At 38.9% G+C, this 13,483-nt stretch overlaps 1 protein-coding gene across 1 annotated transcript in view; it reads right to left on the bottom strand.

The window, feature by feature from the left end:
* Positions 1-13,483, bottom strand: part of LOC130248791 (band 4.1-like protein 4B) — a gene marked incomplete at its 5' end in the record, with an annotated part of 72,767 nt that overhangs the window by 33,193 nt on the left and 26,091 nt on the right. The window contains one exon of the mRNA XM_056482809.1: positions 12,810-12,877. Within this exon, the coding sequence (XP_056338784.1) occupies positions 12,810-12,877 (68 nt within the window). The remainder of the gene's footprint in view (positions 1-12,809; positions 12,878-13,483) is intronic.

Here is a 13,483-nt window from a genome sequence, read left to right as displayed (position 1 = left end):
ATATGTCATGCAGGCTCTACTTAAACTGCTTCAGGCATATCAACAAAGTTCTAACTCATCAACACTTGTTTATCTTGCAAAGTGGCAGGTGCCCATTGAAATTCATCCTTTTGTTCCATTTATAGTTCCCAGGCCAGTGTGTGTGTGCACAGGAAAGGATGGGTGAGCTCACCCTCCTGTGCTGGGCACACCATTTATAGAAGCAGCCACTGCTTACAAACACAGGGCCTATGTGAAAGACCTCGTGGAAATGTCACTGTTTCCAAAATACCTCATTTTAATAACAGAACAGCAGTTCAGTCACGTCAGAAATATTTTTACAAAACATATGTTTAACAAATACCATTTAATGAATTGTGAAACCTGTTCTGTTTAAAATAGTTTTTATTTGAAATTAAACATCATTCTTCCACAGTTGAAAGAGCAGCTAAAGGGAAATGAACTAAAGCATTTGATCCAAGAAAAATTCTCAAATTTTTTCCAACTTGCTAGAAAAAAGCAAAACTCAGACATGTTTCAGATGCTCATTAATGTGAAATACATCTGCAGAGTTCCAGCAAAGGACAGATATGGCAATGAGGAGGTCCACATGAAAGAATATTCTCCTTAACCATTTATCAGTAGAATTAACTCAGGCTTTTATAAAAAAAATAAATTATAAGTGCTAAATAAAAGATCCTCATGACCTAGGGAGGAAACCATTTCAACCATGAGTTTGAGGGGCATGAAGACACATGAAATATCTTAAACACTGCTTTTATTTGAAGCAGCAGGTTATGATTAAATACACTATATGTGTACTATTAGCATAAAAAATATACCAAACATTAAAAAAATAATTTGATAATCCTGATTAACAATTTGTGAAATGGTATTCTGCCATCTAATCTGAAGCCAGGTTCTAAATTAGTAACTTGAGCAGCCCTGCTGATTGCTGCTGGGACTGCTCATGCACTAAGGTACATTCCACAAATGGCAGAAGTTTTTCTACTCCATGTGCATTGTATTAAAGCCTTCTAAAGCCTTAGTAAGATACTCATGTTTAATCTTCACAGCTGCAGATCCCTCTGATGCCCCTGTGTGTTTTAAACTTGGTCAACCCTCTCTGATAACTTCTGAACCTGATGTGGAGCTACAACAGAACCTACTGAGATGGCACAGCCTTCAGGCCATACACTCAGTTTTCCTAAATGTTTTCAGTCTTTGGAGAGGTCACAGAGCATAAGATGGAACAATGGAAAGTATAGAAGTACAAAGGGCATAAATAAATCATAAGCCTGACTACTAGTTCCACCTCTCAAGAAACAACTTTTGTCAATTATTTACCTGCTACTTGTTCCCATTAATTTCAAGAAGATAATACAGATAACAACAAGATATCTATATCAGATATATTTGCTTTCCCCAGTTCAAATTTCAGTGTCAGTCACTTATATCACAGATTTCTCAATTATATTAATGCAGAACAAGCCAGTCAGATCTGAAGACCTTTTACTGAGTTTGTAAGGCTGTTAGGCTGGCAGATAAGGTGAAAATAAGCCAAGGAAAAAAAAAAAGCCCAAATAATCTGTTTTGGTCTTGAATGCAACATATCTGACCTGAAAATCTGTGAATCAACATATTATGGAAACTCCCAAGACTGTTTTGATCAAGTCAGACTTCAGACTGGAAGACAACACTCACTCTCCTTTTGCTGAGGCAAAGGTGGATTTTGGCTACCGAAAAAAATTACTTGTCAAATTTACCCAAAGTGATTTTCAGTTGAAGTCTGACATAAGCTGGATAAATATGTTAAGACACATTAAACAATGGATAGTCAAATTCTGAAGGGGAGTAAATGAATGTAATTATTATGTCATTATTTTTAGCTCAAATATATTATCTGACATTCTTGCTCTGTACAACTCACAACTCCTCACAACTTTCCAATAATTTTGTAAGAGGGTACCTTATAATTTTTAAACCTTTTCATCAAATCAGTGAGAGTGGAAACAAAAATAGTGGCATGAACTACATGAGTTGAGTAACATTTTCTCAAAATGATAGCAAGCAATGCACTAATGCTATGAAGGAGTTCAAGAAACAGCAAAGTATAGAACAGGAAAGCTGGTAACAAATCTATTTCCAGTTCATTGATACTTCAAATTTCCCAGAACAACATTATAACCCGTGATGTAAGTCAGATATTTCCACACAAAGGAAGATTTTGAGTGATAATTTAAGCTCTTTTATTATGTTTCATTTTACAAAGCCTGTGTATCTCTTTTGGAATACCATGGTTTGTAATTAAAAGAAAAAAATAGAGAAAGAAGTGGGGCCTTTGAAGCAGTTTTTTCAGTTGTCACAATCAAATTTTTGTTTGAAAAGATGTTGTGCAATTTTGTAACTAAAGCAGTTTACAGTGATTTCAAAGCAAGTTATAAAACTCACTTATGCATATGAAAAATTTAAAAACCCTAAGTCTGAATTGATGCTTAAAAAATGTTCAACATGAAAAATTTCACTCAACTGTAAATAAAATGTTTGAGATAAAAACAGCACCTACTCTCTAATCCAATAAAAATATGAAAAACTTATTATTTTCCTTTGTATGCTGCAGATTTTCAAGTAGTAGAAAAAAAAGTCAAGTAAACATTAGACACACCTACTCCTTTTTCAGTCACTGTAATTGCTCAGATAAACTTTACTTACATTTTTTATCATACCAGTAAAGTATTCCACTCATTTATGTTGCAAAATCAATACCATTTTAAAAGCAAAATCTTCTTTCCCATTATGATAAAATTTTGCCATAATTTTTGTTAGAGGCTGGTGGCAGCAACTACCTTTCCCCTGATATTTATCAGGTCTTTGGGGGAGACACATGCACCACTTATTGCACATTTTGAGAAGCTGCAGGTTAGCTAGGATGTAAATTGAAGTTCCTCCTGGATGAAAAGGAGCTGTGGCAATGCCTCTGCCCAAAGAGGCCATTAGCAGAAGATGAAATGTTAGACTAGTCCTACAAAGCTGGATTTTTGCCCTCATTAAAACCTTTCTAGGTTACCTCTTTCCACACCAGACTAAAAATTCCATGACAGCTCCTGTTTCATCTCCAAACACTCTTCCTCAGCCTGAGCCTGCTCAGAACTGTGCTACTCTCTCAACAGCAACTAGAAGCAAGAAGTGCTCAGCTTGATCCACCCAGCACCCAATCTGTGCTTTAAAAATGGCAGGCCTTTAATATCACAGAAACTCTTTAAAAAAATCTCATTGATATTCCAGAGGAAGTAGCAGAATAACTTCTGTTATTATCCTTTGATTTCTATAGCCAGAACTCTTATATGGAAAGATATTATTTTTGAAGAGAAGCCCTGTAATTATTTCAATTATTTAAATAGAGTGATTATGTGCAGATATCACCATTTCAAGTCTGTAGTCCTATATAAATTACACAGCTATATAAACTACTGTAGTTCTGTACAAAGTACATTGCTTGAGGAAAACCAAAAGTATTAAAGGATCAGTGGGACTCAGAATTAAAATGAAAAGAAAATGTACAGTGTATTACAGTTCCTTTAGAAGGCCCTTTTTCAATGTCATTAATTCATAAGAAACCTTTTCCTGTAACAGTACCCAACCACTGCTGCATACAAATGAAGGTACTGAACCAAGGCAGAGCTACTTAATGACCTGGCACCTCACATAAAAATCTGTCACTTCCTGGTGAGAATGACAATAACAACCACGAATGTCAGCATGCAGTGGCAGGTCATCAGAAGCTGCCTGTGCACACTCCTGAGCCACAGCCAGCACACTCTCCTGAACTAGCTTCAGCCTGTTCCACAAGCCTGCACAGCAGCACAAGCATGAGCCAGAGACAGATCAACCCCCAAACCCAAGGAATCTGTTTTGTTGTTTTGTTCTCAGAGCAGCAGCCAAGCAGGTGACTGAAACCAAAACTGCTCAAAAAAAAAAAAAAAAATATATATATATATAAATTATAAATCAAAATTAGTCTGTGGAACATTTCAAGTGACAACAGATGTGTGCTGGTTTAGGTTGAAGCTTCCTTGGGGGAGGAATGCTGAGGAACTCAGGGTGTCCCACCCCGCCTTGGCTCAGTTTGCAGGGCTGAGGCTGCACTGCTCCTGCACCACCTCTTTGTGTGCCCTGGCCTCCCTGTCCCCTGCTCAGGGGGCTCTGGACAAACCTCCATACCTGTTTGAAAGGTGGCAATTGGGCCATGTGGGATCAAATGACTGTCCATCAGGCAATTAATGCCAAACTGAATGGCATTAATTAACCTCTCTTACCTTGGAGGATCCAGTTCAGGATTTTAAAACCACCAAAGTGTGCTGGGGGAACACACATCCTGCACTTGTCTTTAACAGATTTTATCCTCTTTGCTTCTGTTTGTGCCTGTTTTGTCATCTGGAACAATCCCACTCCCTGTGTCTTCCCAAACTGATGCCAAGAGATTGAGGATAAAAACCCCACGATTTACAAAGATACAGCCAGCTGCATGAAAGCTGACCTGTTTTCAGGTGCTGACTCATGGAAAAGGAAAAAAAAAGGCCCAGAGGCTGATTTTGGCTTCAGAATACCCTTTGAGTGGGAAGATGATAGTGAAAACTTAGAAAGGATAAGCAAGAAAGGAAGGAAAAGGAAAAATATTTGATAGATGCATTCTCTTGTATGTCAAAGACACAGCCTAACAAGCTAAGCAAACACAAACACTCAAATCTTTCTAAGCCTGTGCTCTAAGGGTTTCACACACTTATTTTCCAAAGGTCATCTGAAGTTAAGAAACAATATGTTCTTTTGCACTTTTTTCAAGGTAGCTTTTCTCAGAAGACAGATTAGCTCTTCAAAACATTGCTTGGACATTTTAAACGTACTGCCCATATCAAATTTTCTGAATAAAGTTTTTCCTTCTTTTTACCTCCCATACTCCCATCCCTATAGAATGCAGATGTATAACAAAGATCATTGCTACAGCTTATGTGCTCTTCTTACAAACTGAGTTCTGTTTCTTGTAAAGCAAAAAATTCCCTCCCTCTATTGCCCTTACAATGAGAATGTATGTACAGCCTGGAAAAAAGTACAGTGTCCCTGTGGTCCAACAGATTGATGATGATGATGATGATGGTGGTACAGGAACTGCTCTTCTTTCACAGCTCAGGGTAACTTAGGAGGTCAACACCTGGTGTCTAAGGTCAAACTGAGCTACAAATCCAACCCCTCCTCACAGCAACATGACAGCCATGAGGAATTCTGTGCTTTCCAAAGAGCCAGGCACAGTCTAGGGGACACAGGACAGAGCCAAAGAAATGCACCTCCAGTGGGGTATTTCATCAGCTTGACCTCATCTGAAAGGGCTGAGTACTGCTCCTTTCTCTGTAGTTTGGAGGTTAAGAATACCATTACAAACAATTCATCAGCATTTGGCTTCAGGCAGCAGGCCAAAGAGGTCTTTTAAGACTCAGAATGAAGTCAAAGAACATACCTAGGTGTGCTATCTGCAATCTTTAATGCACACTGGCATGCAAAGGCTGTTCAAGAGTTCAGCTTGAAGTTATGACTTTGATGCAGAAATTACTGTGTGAGGTTCCTGCAAAAAGCTAGAGCACTAGATCCATTAACCTGTCCATGGACTGAGGCTGGAGTGATGTGTATTTGGAAATTTGCTTTATTTTTGGAAATGTTAGTTGATTTTTTTTTCAGTTGGAGAATGATTCTTTATGATCAGTTTTAAGGTAAAGACTGGCTGAATAAAGGAGCTTTATAAAAGCAACTCAAATTTGTTCAGAAGAAGCCAACACAGATAATGATTTTAGCTTACCTGGAATAATTCAGAATGTATTTAGAAGGAGATATTTAAATGCAATATTTCAGACTCTGCCTCACAGAGTTAACTCCATTCTGAGTTTAAGAAAAAGTAGCCTGCTTGAATCCACTGAAGATCATGTCAGGTCAGATTAAACACATAATTCTTGATCAGCTTCAGTTCTGAACTTCCAGAAAGTTTTTTTTTGATGTATCTAGTTTTCTAGGGAACTGAAGTCTTCAACTTGAGGAAACAAGCTGCCCATAACCATCCAGGTACATATCAGGTAGCATGAAAGCTACCCTGACACTCACTGGAAGTATATGCATAAAAACAGATACTGAGGTTCTAGTTTCAGACCAAATTGTGTACAGATTAGGCAAACATCACTACACTTTGCACCTCACTTACACAGTCATATTTTGAGGGCACCTGCAGAGAGCCAGAATTCTCTGAAAGACATGGTTCAGGTTCAGACTGCAGCAGGTAGATCAGCAGGACGTTGTCTCAGAGAGCAAAATAATGACAATTTAAATGGCAATATAGTTTGTGCAGGTGAGAATGGAGAGGGAAAAGCACAAGAGTGCAGACATTACTTTGAGAGACACTCCTTCCTTGATGATACATGGAAGTCATATTTTAGAAGCACCACTTCTGTCACAAAAGGTGCCAGACACTTCCCATAGTTTGAAAGGCAGCCAGACTCAAAGCCCAGTGCAGCTCAGAGGCACAAGGCACAGCAGGTTAATCACATTCTGTATGAGCAAAGCTTACTCTGCAGTGGGCATTCAGAAGGTGCCTGAGATTACTTCTCCTGATTCATCTGCACCCTGTAAAACTTGATATAATTTAATGTTTTCCACCCTTCTTTTCTGGTGTGCAGCATCATCAAGCTCTATGAGATAACATTTAATTTTATGTTACGTGTTGAGCAGCTCCTAATGTAATTAGTCTCAATGTAATGGCGTAATTTGGTTTTGGATGGGAAGATTTACAAAGAAAATTAGAATAAATGAATGCACAAAGCACCAGCTGGTGCTTATACCTACTCCCACATAAGAAGAATATTGGTATTTGCAATCCTATGAAAGATGAGATAATTTGGATAACAAGGATCAACAAAGGGTGATGCAGCAGTTGGTCTAAACAGAAAGAAATCCACAGACAAATCCTGAACCATGTGGGATATGAAGCCTGCCAAAGCTGGCAGTAACCCAAAAGCATATTTTAAGGGAAATAAATACTGCAGTGCATAAATGTACCACATGGTGCATGACAGCAAGTGGCAACAGCAACAAGAACACTAATAACTGACCAGCCAGCTTGAGGGCTTCAGCTGAAGAGGGCTCCTGACTGACAACTGAACTCACTTTAGATCACTATTTTGAGGAAGAGGCTGTCCAATCTCCATCCTGTGTTTGGAGTTTTCAAAATTCAGACAGACAAAGCCATGGCTGACTTGATCTAGTGTTGGTGAGAGTCCTGCCTTGAGCCCTCATAAAATGAAGATTAACATGCAGCAGATGAAAAAGGTGTGAGTGTTTACATGTACCAAACATATCATATCTAAGATTCCCTGAGCAGCACATGAACATATCAGCAAATCCTCTTGCTAGGCAATTCCTGTCTTACTAATTTTACTTCAGTTTCTTACCCAACTTGTTTAACTTTGGGCATTTTTACTAACATTTCTATTGTTGGACTTATCCTAAGATTAAAATTTAGTTTGGCAAACAGGTCTATGCCCAAAGACAGACCATATTTTTCTTTGTTCTAAGTAGCAGGAATTCCTAACATCTGGACTATTCAGGTGTAATTCTTAACTCTGGAAGTCCTAAGCCAGTACAGCAGAATTGCATTCAGACATGTTTGAAGAAGCAAACAAAATTTTTAAAAATTCCAGACCTTTATCTTAAATACAGTCTAAATCTGCATGTGTGAACCTGAATGCACATGCACACAGGTATCCAGGCTATAGGCTTATCAGGTGGTCATAGCCAGAAAGAAAACATACTTCAAAGAGTTTTTAGGAGAAATCCATGTATAGGCACTGGGGAAATTGTACAGATGGTGATTCTGTCTGGCAAAGCTTTGAATAAGAAAACAAATTCTCTTGATGGGGTTCTGTGGTTACCATATATTCCTTATATTTAACAAGTTAAGCAGGCTGGCAATTAGGCAATAAATTTCTGTGAAGAGAGTTCATGAGTTTATCTTTCTAGCATCCACCCCTTTACTGAGAAATGGGTGAGGTTTATAAAAAGGTGACTTTGTGATTCACATTCCCTTGATATGCTGCAGGAGAAAAACCTCCACGTCCCAAATCAGAAGGTGGGACACGCCCCTGATCGAGAGAAAAGTGACCAGAGGTGATAGGAAAACTGCTGACTACATTTTTGATTTTTCTGTTTGGCACAACTCTTTACTTCCTTCATTGTTTCTGGCAGACAGCTGGAACCCTGATCTCTCAAGGCTAAAAGAATCAAATATAAAAAAAGTAGTTGGTGTTGGCAGAGGGTGAGAGCCTTATGAAAACTATACCTAAGGACATTCAGCAATCTCTAATATCAAAGCAGAATTAAATTAGCTATCTCTACAGCTAACACACTTCTTCCTCAACAGTTCCATCTGGACACAGAGACAGATACCTGAGGGTAAGGAATTCACTAACAGATGAGAAAATACCTCTGCTGCTTCCTCATAATCCTTTCTGGATCATTTTCCACCATAAAAGATTCTTTTACAATATTAAAGAAGAAACTGATCTATCAGAAAGGCTCTTCTAGCTCTATTGTGAGATGAATTCCTCTTGTTGGTCTTTAAAAAGACTGACACGATCACTCCTTCCCTTGTTCACTTGGGGTCTACATCCCAAAAGAAGTGCCATTAAAAATCCTTGCAAATTGTGTGCCATTACAAATTGCAAACTAACACAGTACTGCCAGAAACACATTTTTTACTACATGCCTTAACAAAGCATGCCTCACCACAGGAAGTGGTAACTGCAAACTAACTGTATCTCTTCTTGATTCTAGATTCAACACAGACCATATAAAAAGGAAAAAAAAAAAAAAAGCAAATACATAAATAACATGTTTTTCCACAGGTATTTCTTCTTCCAAAAACCAGTGTTCTCATCTGCCTTGTTCAAAATGCATACAGCCCAGCTATTTAGGTGCTAGTATAGTTATAGAGTGCATATTACTGTGGTGTTGAAGAAAATGTGTGTGCTTTCAGATCTGTTACCACAGAGCTGTAATAAAGAAAGGTCTGACTCTTCCAGAGGATTCCTGTCTCTTATCAAGGTAACTCATGGCTCTCCTATTTGACCTGCCAGAGAAATTCCCCTCCTGTGAGCTGCTCCCATTTGGCTTTGTCCAGCTGAGAGCTCTGTCGCATGCAGCCTGATGGATGCAGCTGAGGCAAGCACCCAGCTCCCTGCAGCCACTGTCCAGACCTGCAGCTCTGCTACAGGTTATCAGCAAAGAGCAGGGTCAGCAGAGGGAGTGCATGACTGTGTCCAACTCACAGAGCACCCCATCAGTCTACACTGAGGATTAAAGAGGATGCAAGCTAGAACACTGCAGCACTTGTTGGGTTACTGAGTCACCAGCTTTTCCTCATTTAATGTTGGAGCCAGCACTTGAAACAGTCTGGGAGGGAAAAAAAACCTCCTATCCAGGGGAGGTAAACCTATAGAAACATGCAGGACTGTTCTCCAAAAGCAGGGAGTGAGGAGTGTAGTCTGCTGTGACCCCACATCCTCCTGCAGCTTAATCTGCTGTGTACAGGTTAGCTATTAACAGCAGATCAGGAGGCAGCCTTGCACTTCCAGTCTGTGCACCAAATGACAGAGCAAATTTAACAAGGTTTCCTCTTCTGAAAGCTAAAAATTAGTGCTATTTCAGCCTCAGTTCTCATTCCCCTTCCTCATATTTAAAATAACTTACATAAAGAAGTGTTTGGAGTTTGCCAGAAGGCATGGAAAACAGGTGGATAAACTTCCTGATACATGACAACTTTGCCTAAGTACAACATTATCCTGAGGCCATGCCCAAGAAAATGACTGGAGACCTGCTTGTAGGAAAAGTGGCTATACCACACATACATATGAGTAATTACTAGTTGAACCAGAACTAATTCTACAAAGAGCCATAGCAATTGTTTGCCAAATTGAGACTGTAGTGGCAGATGCTAAAATAATTGTTCTGGGAGATTACAGGCCATATCCAAGCAGTTAATTCATTAGAAGTGTAATATTCAGAATGGCAATGGATAAGCAGGCAAAATAGTAGCAAAGAGAGCACAGTTGTTTAATCAAACAAGCACTACTGCCCTCCTCTGTCACCCCAATTTGAATAAACAATTCATGCTTCAGTTACTGCTCAAAACTGCATATGTTTGCTTACTAGCTGGCCTGAACAAATTTCCCTGTGTCTTAGTTTTGGAAAAAAGGAAGCATTTTATAGTGTTTTGTACAGTCATCAGTATGAAAAATACACAAAGTCATTGTCCCTGCTATAAATCCCTTGCATGAAAAGAGTGGAGGATTGTTAAAAAGCTGTGACAGCTACTGGTTTCAACCAACAAGATAGTTCAGCAAACAAAGAGTCCTCAAAGATTCACAGAGGTGTTGTTTACAGAAATGTCTGCATGGGTAATTGCAGGGAAAAAATATATATTCCATGTGGAAGGGTTTTTTACCAAGGGCTCTTTTGCTTGTGTCTGCTAAAGAGAAGAGAAAAGCTCCCAGAAAATTTGTTTCCCAGTATGAACTAACCCTTGGCTCTACTCAGATGCAATTCCTAGCAGAGCAAAGGCTCATTTATGTTCATCAAACTCCACAAGACAGAAGTCATAGAGGATGTTATTGGCAAATAGGTCACATGCTGGCTGAATGCAAAGGTGCATATATCCCTGCAGAAAGAGAATGGTTAGACATTGGGTTTATTTTTCATTTTTTCTCTGAGTTTTGAATGCATGCTGTTAAAATTGGTCTATCCCTTAAAATTGGTTTATCCCTGAGCATTGATTACTTGTATATGCACACCTTCAGGACACAGCAATAAAAGAATATCATTTCATTTGGCACAAGTCACTGTAGAGGAAATGATGCTTGAAACAACACAGATAAAAATAAATATTAGACAAATATACACCAGAACTCTGCATACCAAGAACTCCAAAGTGACTTTTACAATTTCAGAAGCTTGGATGTGTGCAAAAGAAAACAGTGAAATTTGCTTTGTAGCCAGGTTACCAACCTTACCTCATAGTACTTTACATCACCAAACACACCACTCATTTACAGTTCAACATGGTGCAGAAGGAGAGAACCTATTCCAAAATGTGGAGTAAAAAGGCTTTTCTACAGATGTTATGCAGAAGTTCAGCAGAAACAAGTCTGCAGCCACATTCCCAGTCACACAGGGATACACAAATTAGATCCTCCTGAACTGCTTCTGGAAGTGACAGCAAACCAACAAAGGGTGCTGTGGCAGAGACAACATATGAAACCCATTTCAATTAAACAGAGAAATAGGTCACTGTGCAATGTATGTGATGCATTTTCTTAAGAAAAGAATTTTCTCAAGAAAGTTTTGTGGAGGTCTAAGAAGAGCAGCAGCACAGAAGAAAAATGGGTGATTCTAAATATCAAATAGTCTTTACAGCATCTTGGACAAACAAATGAGAAAACCATGGCCTATCAGGTGAGACATTTCAGCTCCACAGGGTACCCTGAGATAAGAGATTGGGAAACTGGGACCACAGCTGCACTCCAAGCAAGCCAGGGTCTGCCTTGGAGGCAATAGCATCACCTCTCCTGTCTCCTCCTGCCTCAGCATCCTGTCTCCAGCCATCCCCAGCCATCCCCACCATCCTTCTCCAGGTAGCTGCTTCCATTTAGCAAACACAGCAACTCTGCTAGCCCAACGTGGTCAGAAAGGAATTTCTGAATGAAGTGGCTTTTGAAAGCTAGGGCAGATTTATCACATTGTAGGAAATACATACATTTGAAATAAAGGTTGACAAATTTTCCCAACTAGGTTTCCTTTTGAGTTCAGCATGACTTAATTTTTCAAAAATAATTCATGAGTCCCCTCAACTAGACTTTTCTACAAGGTGATTAAATGTCTGCTTCCTGTTGCAAGAATCACCACTCAAAATTATAAAATAAAATCATGAGATGACAAGTGCTCCAGTGCATAGATATATTAGATATACATGAACATATACAAAAAGCTGTAAATCCCTAATATTTTTCCCTCAAACTCTCCCCTCAGATTTCAACACTGAAGATGTCCAAAGTGATGGCACTACCACTCACATAGAGGCAGGGGATTTCCAAATGTAATAATTCCAAATAAATTCCTGCTGTAACCTCCTCTCTAATCACCTGCTGGAAGACAGCATACTGTGCCACTCCAATAATGTTTACAATTAATATGCCTCTTCAAAATGGCCACTCCAATAAAGAAAGACTATTATCTTTAATCAACAGAAGAAAAGTACAGTCCAAAGTAATCACTTCTGGCTGCAAATTTTTCTGAAGGCTGCATATCAAATGCCTCTTCTTCTGTGAAGAAAAGACCTTCCACAAACCAGGAAAATGCAGGCACAGGAATGTTCCAGTTTGGACACCTAGCATGTTTCTGATAGCAAAGTTATAAAAACTGACTTATTTTTATATAAACTTTTCTAAGAGTGCCACTGGACCTGATTTCTTACCCAGAGTTTTTGCCATTTATTCAAATAGATACACCCAAGCCTCATCTTTAAAGCTGAGCTTTTATCAATTCTTAAACTGTATCTGATATATATGTATAAAATAAGCACTTTTCTGACAGTCACCTTCTTCACCATTGCATGGTGACCTTTACACAGCAACCTGGAGATGAGCAAATTGATTTGTAACAACAGGTTGAGATAATGTTTGGGAAATGCCTTATTACATCATACATTAATTTTTTGCTTCCCCTACAGACAAGAAGCAACAGACCTTACATTAGGGTCCTGCAGACTGGAGGTCTTACTGGGATTTACAAAAGTGGTCTCTTCTTTCACAGCCTGTTAAAAGAAGGAGCCAAAGTTTAGTACAACATCCATGCACTTAGGATAATACAACTGTTTATTTAAAAAAAATATTCCTGTAAGCCCTCAGAAAACTGCAGTACCCAAAATGCCTACTCTGTCCAGATTTAAAAGACACAATCTCTTAGGGTTTTTATCTCCTACAGCTGAGATTCACTGTGATGAGCAACAGTGTACAATGTGCAGGGCAATAGTGAAAGGAAGAGATTGGTACTGGGGGGGAAAGGAAGGAACTCTGACATTTGTGGTTCTTCCAGAAAGCACTTGAGCAGAAATCACACAAAATCTACTCAGACAGACATACTGTAGTTGAGCTGTCCTTTCACTTGGAGTAGAATAAATATTTATGTAGCCTAACTGAAGTAACAATGCCAACTTTTCATTCAGTCTTTGAAAACCTAACTGAAAAAGGTGATCCTCTACATATATTCACACTGTATGCACAATTCACAGAAAATCTCACCCCTTACTGCTCTCTGCTAAATTACAGTCCTGTCTCTCACATGCCATTTGTCTGTTGAGTTGAAAATACTAGTATTGCAAAACAACTTACATGGAAATTGCTTTATCACCTAGGAAATG

This window comes from Oenanthe melanoleuca, chromosome 2 (assembly GCF_029582105.1).
Source record: "Oenanthe melanoleuca isolate GR-GAL-2019-014 chromosome 2, OMel1.0, whole genome shotgun sequence".
Taxonomy (NCBI): Eukaryota; Metazoa; Chordata; class Aves; order Passeriformes; family Muscicapidae; genus Oenanthe; species Oenanthe melanoleuca.
This window is presented reverse-complemented; position numbering and strand designations above follow the sequence as displayed.